This window comes from Candoia aspera, chromosome 14 (assembly GCF_035149785.1).
Source record: "Candoia aspera isolate rCanAsp1 chromosome 14, rCanAsp1.hap2, whole genome shotgun sequence".
Classification (NCBI taxonomy): domain Eukaryota; kingdom Metazoa; phylum Chordata; class Lepidosauria; order Squamata; family Boidae; genus Candoia; species Candoia aspera.
Window position 1 is genome coordinate 330,988 of NC_086166.1, and position 15,505 is coordinate 346,492.

At 59.8% G+C, this 15,505-nt stretch overlaps 2 protein-coding genes across 5 annotated transcripts in view; one reads left to right on the forward strand and one right to left on the reverse strand.

The window, feature by feature from the left end:
- LOC134505317 (mitochondrial import inner membrane translocase subunit TIM16-like) overlaps positions 1 to 15,505 on the reverse strand; it is a 39,001-nt gene that overhangs the window by 13,070 nt on the left and 10,426 nt on the right. For all 4 annotated transcript variants that reach the window (XM_063314976.1, XM_063314971.1, XM_063314974.1 and 1 more), the window contains 2 exons: positions 14,931 to 15,017; positions 14,627 to 14,709 (listed from right to left, as the gene is read on the reverse strand). In XM_063314976.1, coding sequence (XP_063171046.1) covers positions 14,627 to 14,709; positions 14,931 to 15,017 — 170 coding nt within the window. The remainder of the gene's footprint in view (positions 1 to 14,626; positions 14,710 to 14,930; positions 15,018 to 15,505) is intronic.
- Positions 6,353 to 15,505, forward strand: part of VASN (vasorin) — a 61,230-nt gene continuing 52,077 nt past the window's right edge. Inside the window, exon 1 of the mRNA XM_063314979.1 lies at positions 6,353 to 8,637. Within this exon, the coding sequence (XP_063171049.1) occupies positions 6,485 to 8,470 (1,986 nt within the window). The 5' untranslated portion in view covers positions 6,353 to 6,484 and the 3' untranslated portion in view covers positions 8,471 to 8,637. The remainder of the gene's footprint in view (positions 8,638 to 15,505) is intronic.

A 15,505-nucleotide genomic window follows, 5' to 3' on the forward strand; every position in this document is an offset into this window, starting at 1 on the left:
GGTAGATGCCAGCCAGTCCAAGGGCTGCTCTGGCCCAGCTCTACTGGCATGGGGCTTTGGCAAACTGCATGCCCCTGGTGGAACCCCCCCATCCCAAAGTGGCCCTCAGAGTAGTGGGGGGGAGCCCCCTTTGCCCTTCCCCCACTTGGTATCAACACAAAGGGCCAAGCCAGGGACGGGGAGAGGTGGAGAGTGCAGCCCACAGTCTTCTGGGCTCTCCTTGCCAAGGCAAACTGGTGGGATCTCTACTGCCCCACCCCACCTGAGCAGGAGGAAGTGGACTGTTGAAGTGAAGCTGCCGGGCCGCTCCCTGGCATGGTTGGACAAGGCAAGCTCACCCTTCAGCCGCCTCCACTTTCTCCCAGGGATCGGAGCAGCCCTGGAAAGAGGGCTGGGGGCTGGGGCCAGCAGTACCCCTCTGCCTCTGCTGGATTGTCCCCCCCCCCCCCGGAATCTGCCCATGAACCTGGCTGGATCACCAGGTTGGGGAAGGGCGCTGGGGTCTAGGGAAGAAAAGGGGTCTGCCAGCTGTGGGCCTCAGCAGTGCACCTCCCTTCTGCACAGCTCTCCCTTCTGCTCTTCAGGCAAAGAATTCCAGGCCAGGGAGGCACCTGGGCCACTGCCAGACCCCCCTTCCCCCCCCAAAGTTGCCAAGAGACCTGCCATAGCAGACTGGATGGGGAGAAGTGGGCAAGACAGGTGGGGCTGCGTGGAGGGGCCTCCTGCTTGTGGGGCTGCCGGGTCCCCACTGCTGCTGCTCAGGTGGAAGTTCAGTCTCAACTTGAGGGCCCTGCACCAAGAGGAATGGTGCCCAGCAAGGATGGGCAGAGGAGGGGCATTCCAAGAAGTAGCTTCAGCTTAGCAAATGCCCACCTGCTGTTTTAGTGGGGCCAGCCCAAAGGGGCAAGCCACTCACACTCATCCCTTGTGCCCCTCATGGGATGGGGATCTGTTCCATGTTACCAGAGCCCAGGAGCACTGGTCCCGCCTGCTGGATCAGCCGGAGGGAGGACTGGCTTCCTGTTTCTGAGGAGGGTGGCCTGGAGATGTTAGGAGGGGCACAGGAGGAGAAACGGGCACTAGCCTCCCAGAGCAGCTTACACTCACAGGGACTCAAGGAAGTCAATTCAAAGAAATTGAATTGAATTTTTGTGGAAACCTGATTTCCAAGGCTGTGGAGATGATTGTTGGTTTGAGGAGGGAACGTCATGCCCCGATTTCTCATGACCAGGCAGTCAAACTGGCCCAGACTAAGAACAATCCAAATGAGAATGCCTAGCCAGGAACGCCCACAAGCAGGGCTCGGGGGCCGGCATACCTCCTGGTGGACAAGGGAGCATGCCTCTTCCGCTGGCAGCTGCGCTTTGCTGAAGCCTTGGCGGAGAGGAGACCTCGGTCCAACCTGCAGGGCTCAGCTCAGGTGTGCCACCCTGCTGGCCTCACCTCAACCAGAAGAGTGGCAGCAGAGTTCTCTTTTGGGTGGGCAGTTCCTGCATGTGTCAGGGATGGTCTTGAGGGCAGGGGGCATTGTGGGGGGGACGCCAATCCTCCCACACACACCAACGGCGCTCAAGGCTCAACGGGCTGCTGTGACCAGCTCCTTCTTTCCGGCTGGCCCCTTCCCCAGTACCTGAGGGGGAGCTGGAGAGGCGGGGAGGGGAGGGGGGCACCCGTCAGGCAGGAACAGGAATGCTGTGGCTGGGAAGGAGGGAGGTTGCCAAGCTCTCCAAGTCGGGGTGGGTGGCAGGGGACGACAGAGCAGGGGGAAGCAAGCAATTAATCCTGGGGCAAAATTTTCCACAGCCCTAGAAGGCTTAGCCCAGGTGACTGACATGCAGTGTGGGGTAAAGCCCATGTTTCCTTGCCATCCCAGGGGGCAGGGATGCCAGGGGCCCTCCCCACAGCCCCTGCCATGTCTGCCTTCCAGTGTGCTGGAGTGGGGGCCTGGACTGTGGCTGCCTTGTGCAGAGGGATTGTCAGAGAAGGTGTGTCTGACCGAGTCAACTGCCTGTGGAAAGGCTGCCTAACTCCGGGTGAAGCTGCACTTGGGCTGCCTCTAACTGGTGAGCTGTTTTGATCCACCTATCAGGAGAAGAGTGTGAGAGTCCTGTTTCTCCACCCCACCCCACCCCCATTTGCAAGGAATGCCATCCTGGGCCTGACCCCAAAGGCCCAAGCAAAGCCCCCCTCCCCACAGCTATCTGTTGCTGCTGCTCCCCAACCTGCCTGGCCTCCTAGCGGCCTGCCCACAGGAATGCGGGCTGGGCAGCTCCTCCCTGGCCTAATTAGGGGTTACGCCTGCCTGCCAAGGCTAATGACAGCCTGCCACTCGGGTGCTGCGGCTGAGGGGCCCTGCCCAAGTGCAGGCAGGCACGTGCGCTGCCCCCCCTTCCCCGCATGGACACCAGGCTGGTCCTCAGAAGACTCTGCTGCCCCAGAAGGTGGCCTGGCCCTTCTCCAGGCAGGCCAAGCTGTGGCGCTTCCTGGGGGCCTGCCCCTGGAGGCAGGAGGGGCTGCGGTGGGGCCCAAGCGGAGAAGTGACCCAGGAGAGCCAAAGCCCAAGGCAGGGAGCAAGACCAAGACCAAGACCAGTGGGGGGCCAACCCACTCACAAGGATATGACTCAGCCCCTTCTGGCCAGGGCAAGCGAGGATTGCAGGGAGGGGAGATGCAAGCGAGCAAGGCCGGCAGAGCGTCTTTGTGAAACCCTTCCCAGCAAGTCCTGCTGCTCCAGGCCCTGGGTGGGGTTACACAACGCAGACTGCCTGGGGCAGGACCCCTCCCTCCTGCTGCTTGCCGGTCCAAAGGGTCCAGGTTATGCACCACCCCGTCAGTTGCAGCCAGCCTGTCAAGCGGCGTTTCCAACCCAGCCCAAGTCGGTGTAGCAGCCGTCAGTGGCCAGTGGCCTTGTCCTGCACTGAGCAACAGGGAAGGGAAGGGCTGGCACCGGGAGACCACTGCTGTTTTGTGCCTGCCCTAGTCTTGATGGGGGGGGAGCAACTCTCATGGGACCCAGGAGATGGGCACACCTTCAGCAGGTGGCATGGGCCTCTGACCATTCTTGCTGCTCCTGTGGCCACCCCTCTGGGCCAGCCAGGCCGGCAACTAGGGTCTGTTTAACCCGGGGCAAAATGGATTCCACACTCATGTTGGTGCCCCCCCCCCAGTGCAGCACCTGGGGCACATGCCCCGCTTGCCCCCCCCAGTTGCAGCCCTGTGGCCAGGCCCCCCAACTTTCACAGAAAGGCGGAACAAAACCAGGTAGAAAGACAAGAACGGGCTCCCCGCCACACGCCCCCTTCCCCATGGCTGCTGTGGCAGCTCCAGGTGTTTGCAGCATGCTGGCGCCCTGGCCAAGCCCAGCATGCTGTGGGTCAAGGAGTCCTCTGATCCGCTGCCAGCCACCGCACGCTCTGGGCTTTTTTTAGACGGAGCCTGAGGGAAGCGTTCGGAGCCGTCCCAGGCTCAGCATCTTGCAGCCAGATGGCTCCTAGGCCACCGCCAGCGCACCCGAGCCTTTGCACAGGAGCCTGCCGGGCCTGCACATTTCTCTCCCCATTGGCAGCAAGAGGGACAGGAGGCTGCTTGTCAGCTGCCCAAACCTCGAGGGCTCCCCATGGAAGGAGATGGTGTTAAGAGCCATTGCAAGGGCCACCTCGGGCTTTGCTGAAACTTCATTTCTTAATGAAACAACAGATGAGGGTCTCACAGCTGCATTATGTTGGCAAGGACACCCCTTCCCACATTCCCAGTTCTCAAGGAATTTAGGATAGTGCTGGCACTGGTAGGAGGTGGTCTACCAGCACTGGGACCTGCTGCCGCCCCCTCCTCCTCAGGCCCCACGTTGGGTAGGTTGACCTTTCCACTTTCCCTGTATCCCCTCACCTAAGTCTGGGCAAAGCGCGGCTGCCAGCAGAAGAGGCACACTCCCTTGTCCGCCAGGAGGTGTGCTGGTCCCCGAGCCCTACTCATGGGCGTTCCCAGCTGGGCATTCTCGTTTGGATTGTTCTTAGTCTGGGCCAGTTTGACTGCCTGGTCATGAGAAATCGGGGCATAACGTTCCCTCCTCAAACCAACAACCATCTCCACAGCCTTGGAAACCAAGCTTCCATAGAAATTCAATTCAATTCAGCTGCTGGCCGAACATGCCCCCCCATCAACGACCTCCCCAGCCAGGTAGGCGGAAAGGGTGGGGCAGAGGCCAAGGACAGTGCTGGGCTGAGGGGAGCCACAGGCCAAGGTTCTCTGGCAGCCTCTCTGCAGCCCCTGCCCTTCCCTCCTGGCCTGGCCAATGTAGGAGCCAAAGGCCTTGGATGACCTGCAGCCACTCGGCCTGGGAGTGGGGCTGGCCTGAATGCAGTTTGCCTATTGCTCTTCTGCCACTGTAGGTAGAGGCACAGCACCCCTGTGCCAGAAGCTTGATCCTTTAATTTGCAGTCCTGCCAGGAGCCTTTTCTTCTTGCCCTGACACAGACCCACCTCCCAGCAGTATCCCCTTGCCACAAATGGCTCCCTTGCTCGTACATGCCAAGCCCAGAGGAGAGGCCCATAAACTGCCTTTGCCAGACTGGCTGGGTGGCGCAGCTGCTTAAAATGGTACAATGGGAAGAGGATGGAAGATAGGAGAGGGAGCAAAGGAAGCGGGCACAGGCTGGGGGGAGAGGGAACACCACCTTGTCCAGCACCCCTCTTTTCCTGCACCCTCAGGGAGGAAAGTCTGGATTCACGTAAGAAGGCACAATGGTGGGTGGCTAGTTGTGATGCCATACAAATGCAGGCCGTGGGGGAAACCACAGCTGGAATAACTGCATATTGATCAATGCTCTCTGCAAGAGGACATCTTGCAAACGGTGGTACTTCAGAAGAAATAGGATCAACTCTGTTGCAAATGTCACAGCTGGATGAGCTGGCCAGAGCTTTGCTTGTGGTCCTGACTGGAGATGAAGCTGGAGCCCAGAGTGGAGGCAGGGAAGGCTCACTGAATGCAGAGCTAGGGCGACCAGCACACACCACTTTGTGCGCAGGGAGCCCTTTGCTGGCTCTGCTGGAGTCCCTGCCAAGGGGCTGCAAGGGGGGCCTTCAATAACTCGAATTACTGGAGGGACAGAGGCCTCCTCTCCCCCTTGCTCCCCCCCCCCGCAAGACAATTCCTCGCAGTCCAGGAAGCCCCGCCCTCCTCCAGCTGCACATTCCAGAGTTTATCACCTGGCGTGCAGCAGTGCCAGTTTGTAAAAGAGCTCCTGATGGCCCCCTCTTGCCAGAGTTAATCATCTCTTATTAAACGAGGTGACAGACAAGCCCCCATGATCTCATTTCAGCTGGGGGAGGGGGCGCACCTGAGATCTGCCTTTCCTTCTCCCAGCGAGCAAAGCAGGCTGCCCTTGCCAAGAATGTGAGGAAGGGTGGGTGGGCTGCCCTGTTCAGCTCTTGGGTGGGGATGGGGAGAGCTGCAACTCTGGTTTCTGTATATAACAATCCCTCCTTTGCTCTTTTTCCATGGTTTTCCATTAAACTAAAAATCAAAATTCCTCCCCGCCCCTCCCCAGAGAGGGGTCAGATCAAGTCTGCTGGCTGAAAGTGCTAAGTGCCTTCAATTTTGAGATGCTCATTTGAAACCCAGTGGTGCTCCAGCCCTACCCTGTGAACTTTGGGGTGCGGGACCAGGACTGTGCCTGGGGCAGGGGAAGGGGACCCAGGGTGGTCACAAGGTATCTCTGAGCCATCAGATGTGACACAGTGGCAGCCAGATGGGCTTCCATTCCTTTCACACACGTGGAGCTGCCCACAGTGAATGGGAGGCAGGGCACCTGGGGTCTGTGGAGCCAGGCTAGACGGGGTACGCAAAAGTGGCAGTGCATGCCAGCTGCTGGGACTGTAGTGAATGAGGAGGAGGGTGCCTGTCAGGGCAAGCACATTTCCCAACCCCAAAAGAGGAAGCCCTCACAGCAGCCCCATGTACTCTCAACAGGCCAGGTTCCCTTCTGCAAATGGCCAGCCCCTCCCCTCTTTGTCCTCTGATGCCCCCCCCTGCCAGAGAATCCAGACCCCCCCCACATTGATCCTCGGAGACGGCTCTGCTCCCTGGGAAGGGAGATTGCTTATGTGCCCCCCTGCGCTCGTCACTGAGAAGATGTCAATTTCCCTGTCTATCTCCATAGACCAGTGTTTCTCAACCTTGGCATGGCTGGCTGGGGAATTCTGGGAGTTGAAGTCCACACATCTTAATGTTGCCAAGGTTGAGAAACACTGGCATAGACCAAACCAAGTTGCTGGGGGGGGGGGGCGGTGTCCATCTGTCCAACAGAGAGAAGACGAGTTTGCCTCCCAGAAAAATCCTGGGGTGGGGCAAATACCCAGAAGGGCTTGCAACTTCAGGACAAAAGCTTGGGGAGGGGTTTTTCAACAGGGGCTTTTCAGAAACGACCCCAAGGCTGGAAGGACCCGTCACCCAAACTCTTCATTTTCGGTCTGCAGAAGGGGCACCATGAGGCCCCCCACGATCTGGGCCCTCCTGCTCCTCCCGGCTGGGATCCTCGCCCAGGGCTGCCCGGCCAGCTGCCAGTGCCGCCAGCCCCAGACGGTCTTCTGCGTCTCCAGGAGGAGTCCCACTGTCCCGCGGGGGCTGCTGCCAGACACGGCCCGCCTTTACCTGTTTGAGAGTGGCCTCCGTGCCCTGAGCGAGGACAGCTTTGTGGGGCTCTCTGCCCTGCAGCTCCTGGACCTCTCCCAGAACCTGATCCCCAGCCTGCCGCGCAACGTCTTCCAGCCACTGGCAGGGCTCCACAACCTTGACCTGTCTTCCAACCAGCTGCGGGAGATCACCAATGAGAGCTTCCACGGCCTGCGCCAGCTGGAGCGGCTCTACCTGGACCGCAACCGGATCCAGGCCATTCACCCAGCTGCCTTTGACTCGCTCGAAAGCCTCCTGGAATTGAAGCTCCAGGACAACCAGCTGCAGGCTGTGCCCCCGCTCAACCTGCCCACCCTCCTGCTGCTGGACATCAGCCGGAACAAGATCGCTGCCCTCGAGGCGGGCGCCTTCCACACCCAGAGCCTCGAGTCCCTGAGGATTGCAGGGCTGGGCCTTGGCCACCTGGATGAAGAGCTCCTGCAGAGCCTGCACAACCTCCATGAGCTGGACATTTCGGACAACTGGCTGGCCAGGGTGCCAGGCGTCCTGAACCGGCTGCCTGGACTAACCAAACTCAGCCTGGCAGGGAACGGCCTGATCTCTCAGCTGTGGGCAGAGGACTTCCAGGAGCTCCAACACCTCCAGGAACTGGACATCAGCAGCCTCAACCTCAACAGCCTCCCCTGGGACTTCTTTGGCCCCTTCCCCAAACTCAGGGCTGTCACGGCAGCGGAGAACCCCTTTAACTGTGTCTGCCAGATGAGCTGGATCATTGGCTGGGCGAGTCTCAGCAAAGCCCTTCTCCGGAGGCCAGAGGAGACCCGCTGCCATTTCCCCCCAAAAAATGCCGGCCGGCTGCTCCAGCAGCTGGAATACACTGACTTTGGCTGCCCAACCACCACCACCAGCACCACCGCCTTACGAGCCACCAGCCCTCGACTCGCCACCCCTGTTCCCAGCAGTGGGCCTGTTCCCCCAGAGCCTAGCACAGCCAGCCCCATAGCCAGGGACAGCGGCCTCACACCCACCCTGTCCCCTGCCCCGGAGGGCCAGCCAAGCCCTGAAGCCCAGCTCTGCCCGCCGCACGCCTGCCTTAATGGGGGCCTGTGCCAGCCAGGCCCTGATGACCACCTGGAATGCATCTGCCCCCTGGGTTTCACCGGCCTGTACTGCGAGGTGACCAGGGGGCAGGGGACCTCGCCACCAGAGCCCACCCAGGCCAAGCAAATAGCCATCAAGGACGTGGGGGGCACCTCCTTGAAAGTGGACCTGCAGAGCTACATCCAGTCCAAGACACAGCTGAAGGGGATCCGCGTGACGTACTGGGACCTCTCAGGGCCAGACAAGCGGCCGGTCACCCTCAGCCTGCCGGCCACATTGCCCGAATACACCGTGCGGGCCCTGAAGCCCAACTCCTCCTACCACATCTGTGTCGGGGCCCTTGGTGACAAGGCCCACGAGGACCTCTGCGTGGAGGCCCGCACGCTGCTCCTGACCCGCCAGCAGCATGCCCCTGTCGTCCAGAGCAGAGGCCCCGACCTCCCGGTGGTGGTGGCCCCTTCCGTGGCTGCTGCGCTGCTCTTGCTGGTGGCAGCAGCCACCGGCTCCTACTACGGGCGACGGTGCAGGCGGCAGAGGAAGGCCCAAGCTGCCCCTGGGGTTGCCGGCTCCAGTCCGTTGGAGTTGGAGGGGGTGAAGGTGCACGGCGAAAAGGCAGAGCTGGCTGCGCAGAACCCCAGGATTGCAGCACCCCTCAGCTCCGAGTGTGAGGTGCCTCTCATGCGGCCTCATGGCACAGGCACCGTCACACCAAGGGTGCTGGGACCTTCCTACTTTTAGGGCCGCCGAATGGGCCCTGATGCAACAGTGGTCCTGAGTCCCCATGATGGCAAAGCATCTTCCTGGAGCTGGAGGGTGGGTTGGGGTGCCAGCGTGGACCAGTGCCCAGAAAGGCCAGAGGGCTGCACAGAAAGAAAGAGGCCGCCTCCCCACGGTGAGGAACCCGTGTGCCGGCAACCTGGGTCTGCCGAGGGTAGCCCCAGCCGTGCAGACCTACTGGGCAGCTGCAAAGAAACCCCAAATGAAGGAGCAGAGCCTCTCCTGTTAGCGATGGAGGAGGGGGAGGGCAGGCAGAGACAGAGCCCCTGGGTGCCCTGTGAGGGAATCAAAGGCTATGAATGCCGAGATCCTATTTGTAATTGTGTCCCATTTCTCCTGGAAATCACTTTTCTAACACAGACTGATACGTTTTGTAAAACCAGATGATAAATGCTTTTGTACAAAAATAACAGGTTTGTACAGATCGTGCCGACTGTAAATGCTTTTGTGCAAAAATGTGAGTGTGAGCAAGAGAGCATGGCTCACAGACTGCATTTACAGAAAGGAGTGTGCAATAAACACTCCAGAGAATCCAGTTCTCACAGCAGTCATACGGGCAGAGAGGCACTCTTACGACCCTGCTGGGGGTGGGAGGCAGCAGGCAGAGTATGGAGAACACCCGCACTGACCGTGCCCTTCTGAGATGAGTGAAGACATCAGCCCCCCACCCACTCAACGCACCAGACCATCGGCTCCCAGTGCTGCAGTACTGTGGAGTTGCGGCCTTGTGAGCAAAGGACTTCTGCAGCATGGGTCTTTGCAAGGAGGGGATCCCCCCCTCTGCCTTCTCCAAAGAGCTGGGAGAGGCGGTGGGAGCCAGTTACACCCTTTGGCTCGGCGGACCAATTATGCCTTTATGAAGGTGCAGGCCCCTTCTCCCTTGTAGGCAAAATCTGGTCTCCCTCCTCTTCATTAATTTGGCCAGGAGTGATCCAGAGCAGCCCTTCTGTGCCGTTCTTGGAAACTAGCAGCCCCGAGGCCTGGAAACTCCATGGTGAATGCAGAGCACTCTGTGGGGATGAGGCTTACCCCAATGCCAACTGGGACTGGGACGAGGACAGGCATGGGTATCAGCAAAACAGCAGCAGGTGAAAAGGCCACATGATGGTGCTTGCAGGGAACCCAGGACAGCCTGGCTGTCAGGCCGGAGAAGACAATTCCTGCACCAGCTCCCGATGAGGGCCACACTCTTCCCCAGGAGGCCCCAGACGCACTGCCAGAGAGAACGGTGGCCAGGAAGCCTGGGAAGGAAACCCACAGGTCGGACGGGGCGACAGAGCTCAACCTATTAGCTGAGCCCTACCTGTCTTCACTAGATCTGGAGCAGGTTCTCCTGGGGGGATGCAGTCGGGATTAATGCTTGGATCAGACCCCCAAGGGCTACACATGGTTGGCTTCACAAAATATGTTAAGCAGTGTTGGGTGAGCCAAACCAGAGTTGACCCAGTCTTGCACTTTTTCATTTCTTGCACATTTCATTGCTATAGTGTGCATTCAAAGTAATAGACCTATACTAGAGCCAAATTCAACACCAAGAGCATCTAAATCAGTGTTTCTCAACCCTGGCAGCTTGAAGCATAGCTGGCTGGGGAATTCTGGGAGCTGCAGTCCACCCATCTTCAAGCTGCTATGGTTGAGAAACAGTGATCTAAATGCTGCTTGAAAATTAAGTGCAGGCCTCTGTTCTGCATAGTTTGCTCAACCTTTGTTCACAGGGCAGCTAATCACAGGGCAGCCCTGCAGGCATGGTCAAGTTTGTGCAACGGGGGGGGGGGGAGAGGGAGAGGGAGAGGGACGAATTCCTGGGCTGACCTTTGTCCGCAGAGGGAGAGGGGGGCCAGCTGGCTCCAGGCCTGCTTCCAAGGAGAAGGCTCAGTGGCCCCCAGCAGACAAGCACCTGCGGAACTGCCCCCTGGAACAGGCCAAGGAGTGGACGGAGCAGCAGCCCTACTGCTTCCAAAGGATGCCCATTCCAAGAGGCAGGGCCACCTCTCAAAGTAGCCCCACCCCCCGACTGCAACCTGGCAGAGCAGCTCTTGCCAGGTACCCACAGTCTTCCTCTGGCAGCGTGAGCCAGCAGTTCTGCTCGAGCCAAGCCAGAGCAGTGTTTACACAGCTGCCTCTGCCGGGGCCCAGCCGACTTCTCCCACCTCCCAAACCTGCTGCTGCTGCTGGATCGGGCAGGCACCACGTGGGTTGCATTAGAGGACCCGATTCAGGCTAGAACCGTGACCCTGGACCTGCAGCGTGGCTCTTTCCTTGTGGCTGCGAAAGCCGGGGGCGGTGCAGGGGCTCTCAGGATTTGGAAAACTGAACGTTGGTCCAATGACCAGACCCATACTTGGGTTGGGGCTGCGCTGCCCATGGGGCTGAATCACTCCATGCAGGGGCCCAGAAGTAAGTCACTACCTGCAGGCTGAACCAAGTGTGCTGCAAGATCTCCCAGCTGCCCTAGGAACACTTTGGCACTGCCACCCCGCAGATTTACTAACCTCTCACCACAAGCGGCAAAAGAGAAAGAAGAATCAAATGTCTCCTGCACAGGTGGCACAGCTGCCCTCGAGCTGCCAATCTGGCCAGCATTCCTGTTTTAACGTCAGATCCTGCTCATCGTTTGGGATGTCGGGAAACTCGTTTCAGAAACAAAAACCAGCAGAGGCGTTTGTAAGACAAAGCCAAGAAAACCAAGGGAGAATGACCCCAATTTCCATAGGAAAAATTCAGAGGCAAGATGAAGGAGCTCTGCAGCCTAATTTACAGAGCTCTGGGCTGGGCGGGAGGCCTGATCCTGTGATCTAGAGGGCTTCTCCAGGGTCAACTGCCCATTCCTTGGCATGACAAGGCACCCAGCCCCTCCACCAAAGGGTGCAGCAGAAGGGTGTTCCGGACTGCAGCTTCTTCTGGAAGGCCAGGGGCACCAAAGCCAGAGCCCCCTCCCCACTCTGGGGCCAGGAAGCCACCGGCCTGCTTGGCCCACGTGTGGTCAGGGGAAGCCAGAGGGCCTTCAGGAGTTATTGGCCCAGAGGGAAGCTGGGGAAGGTTGGGGGCACAGAGGAAGTTCCCCACAGGGACTCACTGACCCACTGAATGGGCCCTTTGTCTTCCCGCAGACTGTTCAAATTCACATCCCAGATTCCTGCAAAATCTTCCGCTGAGCAAATATTTTCCTTATGAGCCACGTGGATTTTCCAACCACAGCTGAGAGGGGAAATGAGGTGTGGGGGAAAGGCGCAGGCAGCAGCCATACGGCCAAGCTGGCCCCACCCTGGGGTTCTGGCCAGCCAGATCCGGGCTGGCTCCTCCTTTGGCCCTGGCAGCCAGGGAGGTTGGGCTCGCCAGCCACTGCTCAGGTCCCACAGGGAGAGAAAGGGCTGACGCTGCAGGGCTTGGTAGCAGAGGCTCCAGCTTCTGTGGGCCCATGCCCCCAGCTGGGGAACCAGGGCCTCCTCCCCGGGTGCCCTCTGGAAACACTGCCAGATGCCCACCCCCAGGATGAGAACCAGGTGCTGGCTGCCCATCCCTGAGGCTGACATGGCCCCAGGGACGGTGCTCCCCATGGAAAGCAGCCTGGCTGAAAGAGACCCTCGTGGGTGGCTTGATGATGAGGCGCAGCTCCAAGTCTCAAGTCTGGGAAACGGAGCAGCCTCCCCAGCCAGGGGCCAGATCTGTGAGAAGAGATGGCCTACGAGGATGGGGAGGGCTCAGGGTTGCCAAGCTGAGGCTCCTGCCCAAAACCCCTACCTGCCCCAGAGTTTCTTCAGCCCATCTTCAGTGCTGCCACCATGCAGCCCATTCTTACTACCTTTAGGAACAGGCTAAGGTTGCGCATCTGCTGGGTGGGGGCAGGCTGAGACACCCCCTCCCTCACCATTGCTATCAAAGCTGCCTCCCAAAGCTAAGCGGAGGAGGGGTTTCTCTCCACAGCTGAATAAATGGCCCTTCTTTATTAGACTCTTCACCATGCGCCAAGGAGCACCAATCCACCGCTGGCACGAGCCCACAGGACCTGCCAAAATCCTGACTGTAGTAGGAAGCAGAGAGGCGACGGACAAGCAGACATCCCAGCTGTTCCCTTCCTGTCTGCCAGGGGGCACCCATGAGCTGTTCCAAGTGCCCAGAGTAAAGGTTTGAGCCCTCACTAGACTGAAGAGTGCCCTGGCAGGACCCATGCGGGCTCCCTCCCTGCAGGCCAAGTGGTGCTTGGGGTGCTTCAGTTGCCATGGTTCCTATTCCCTGGGTGAGGGCCTTGGGGTTGCAGCCAAAGCTCTGAAGAACTGTGGCAGACAGTGCCGCCTGGAGGCAGGTGGTCAAACTCTCGTACCAGGCTGGTGCCCTGCGCTAATGCCCAGGGTCCATCCTCAGCACCTCCACTAGGCCAGGCAGGGAGCATGGCTGGGAGGGGAACATTTTCTCGGCTGGAAAAGCAGGCCTGTTGCCGCCAAGCAAGCTGAGCAGCTTTTTTGCAAAATGCGGGTGGGAGGAGACAGCATTGGGGGCAGGGGGGATCCCCATCCTGCAGCTGCTGGCACAAGGCCTGCACACTACAGTATCTCAGGTAAACTGAATGCTGATCTCATGCACCCACAAACCCTTCCTGAGAGGTGGCCGGGGCCGCCCCAAGCCCCTGGCATTATCTGTGCTGGAAGGGCTGAGCCCTTGGCCTCTGTTGTGCCCGACATCATGGGGCCTGCAGAGTTCCCAGGGTCTCCCGGGTAACGAGGCCCGCTTCCCCCAGCACCACCCACCTAGCTAGCATGCCCTTCACTGAAGCCTCCTCCATTCCCAGAGTTACCCTGGGAAACGGACAGCGGGGCTCTGGTGCTGGCAGCAAAGGGCTGAGTTGGGGGCACAGCAGCCCCTGCCATGGAGGGGCCAGGTGTGCAGAAGGGCAGCCCCCCTCAGCTAGCCCTTGCTTCTGAGGAAGCTTCATGGGAAGCTGTGTGGCCATAGCTGCTTGCTCTGTGCCCGCCGCCCAGACATTTGGCCGGAGAGCAGGGGTGGAGCCCCTCTCTGCCGCCTGGGCAGCTCACGAGACCCAGACCGGTTGCTAACAGCAGGCCCGGCTGAATTCCCCACCAGGGTTTGCCCTGGCGGGGCGGGGGGAGAAGGAGAGAAGCCCCTTGACTAGCCCGACTCCAACCAAGCAGCCAAGAGCTCCGCAGGCTGTCCGTTGGTTTCCAGAGCTGTAAGGAAGGGTCAGTGACTCTCTGGGTCAGCAGCCTGCTAGGAAAAGCCCCCTTGCCGGGAGGGACAGAGCCCCACTGAAGGAAGCAGCTCCCTGCACTCCCCACTCGCCTGCTGGGTTTCCAGAATCCATGCCCCATATGCCCCTTGGCTATCAGTTCGACGGACAGGACAGGCAGCCCTGCAAAACCTTGCAAAGCCCTGCACTCCTTCTCGGCAGATCTGCCGACAGCCTGGAATCGCTTGAGCCATTTGCCCCACATTTGCAGCTACTGCTCTCGCTGGTCTGAGCAGATCAGACGCGGCCGGTAAGTAGTGCCTCCCCCCCCAAACCATTAGAAGGACATCCTGAAGAGCAAACGCCACCCAGAAGCAGCAAACACACCAAAGACAAAGCCGCCCTGATAAGACCATTTCAACAACTTGAAGATCTGCAGGAAAACAAAGGCCAATCGTTTTCCCAATCTGGTGACCTGGAAGTGATCTCCGCTTGCCAGAGGCGAGTAGTTTTTGGGGTGGCGGGTCACAAAATTCATATAATGTTTCTTTCTGTGTTGTGTGCATTTCCAACTTCGTCCTGGAATAGGTGGGCCCACCTCTAGCAGCTCCTTCAAGAGAGACCTTCCCCTCAGCGCCCTCCACCAGACAGTCCACGCAAGCGCGGTGGCCCATGGTCCCAGAAACACGGATGCCCAAGGCAGGCCACGTGGAGAGGTGCAGTGCCAGTCTTGCTGCCAGCCCAGGGCCTTGGCCCAGCGGCCTCTTTCTAGGCCATCCTGGCCGAACTGAGGCCAAGCAAGCTCAGGCCCCCCACAGGGCAAGCTCAAAGAACGGTACTTTGGGTCCAGCATCTCCCATCCCAGCCTTTCTCCCCCAGCTGCTGTGCCCCTCAACCACAGTCCATGCTGGAAGATGCCGCTGCCGCCACCTTACCTGGGGGACGCATCCAGTGTGATGGAAGCCAACGAGCTGCTCAGTTGGCGCTCGTCCCAAAGCCAGACTTCCCGCTCCATCATCTGGAAAGGAGATGAGGCTGGGCTGCCTGGGGGAGACCTGCCCCCCCGCAAAGCAAATGACCCCGCAGGGCCCTTACAGGCTGCAGGGGGGGGGGCTTTTGGAGGGCTCAGAGTGAGGCCCCCCCTGCTAGCCCCAAATCCCAAACCCACCCCCAGCCTGCCAGAAAGGATTCCTCCCCCCCAGCCCCCGCCCCACAGCAGAGGCAGGACAGGATCCAGACCTGGTTGGAGCCCACGGAGAGGAAGCAGCCTTCCGTGTTCACCCACAGCAGCCGGGCCTCCTTGCTGCTCGCGTGAGCCAGGACAGTCTGGTGGGGGAAGACAGAGCGAGGGTGAAGGGCTGGTGGGGGCCATCCTACAGATTTCTGCAGGGGAGGCAATCTCACCCCCACCACCGGGGAGAGGCAAAGAACAGCCCCTCTGGATGGGGACAGACACATGCATACACACACACACACAATGTGGGCCAGGGAATCCCTGCAAATCAGCCCCTCCTGACTAGTCTGGGCTCATGGGGGGGCACCAGGTTGGGGGGAAGAAAAGCTGCAAGGGAAGCGAACCCAAGGGCTCTGGACCCCTTTGGGGGGCACCGCATTGTGGCAAACCTCCTTCTCAGGAAGAGAAATTCGGCCCGGGTAGCAGGGTCAGGTGCTCTGCAGACGTCCTGCCAGCGGTCCCAGCCAGGCAAACAGCGGCCGGGCATCTCAATTGCACCAGCAGGTGCCAGGCTGGGAGGGGGGCTCCTGGGCCGGGAGGGTTCACAGTGCTCCCTGCCAGTCCCAAGGCAGCCTCTAAC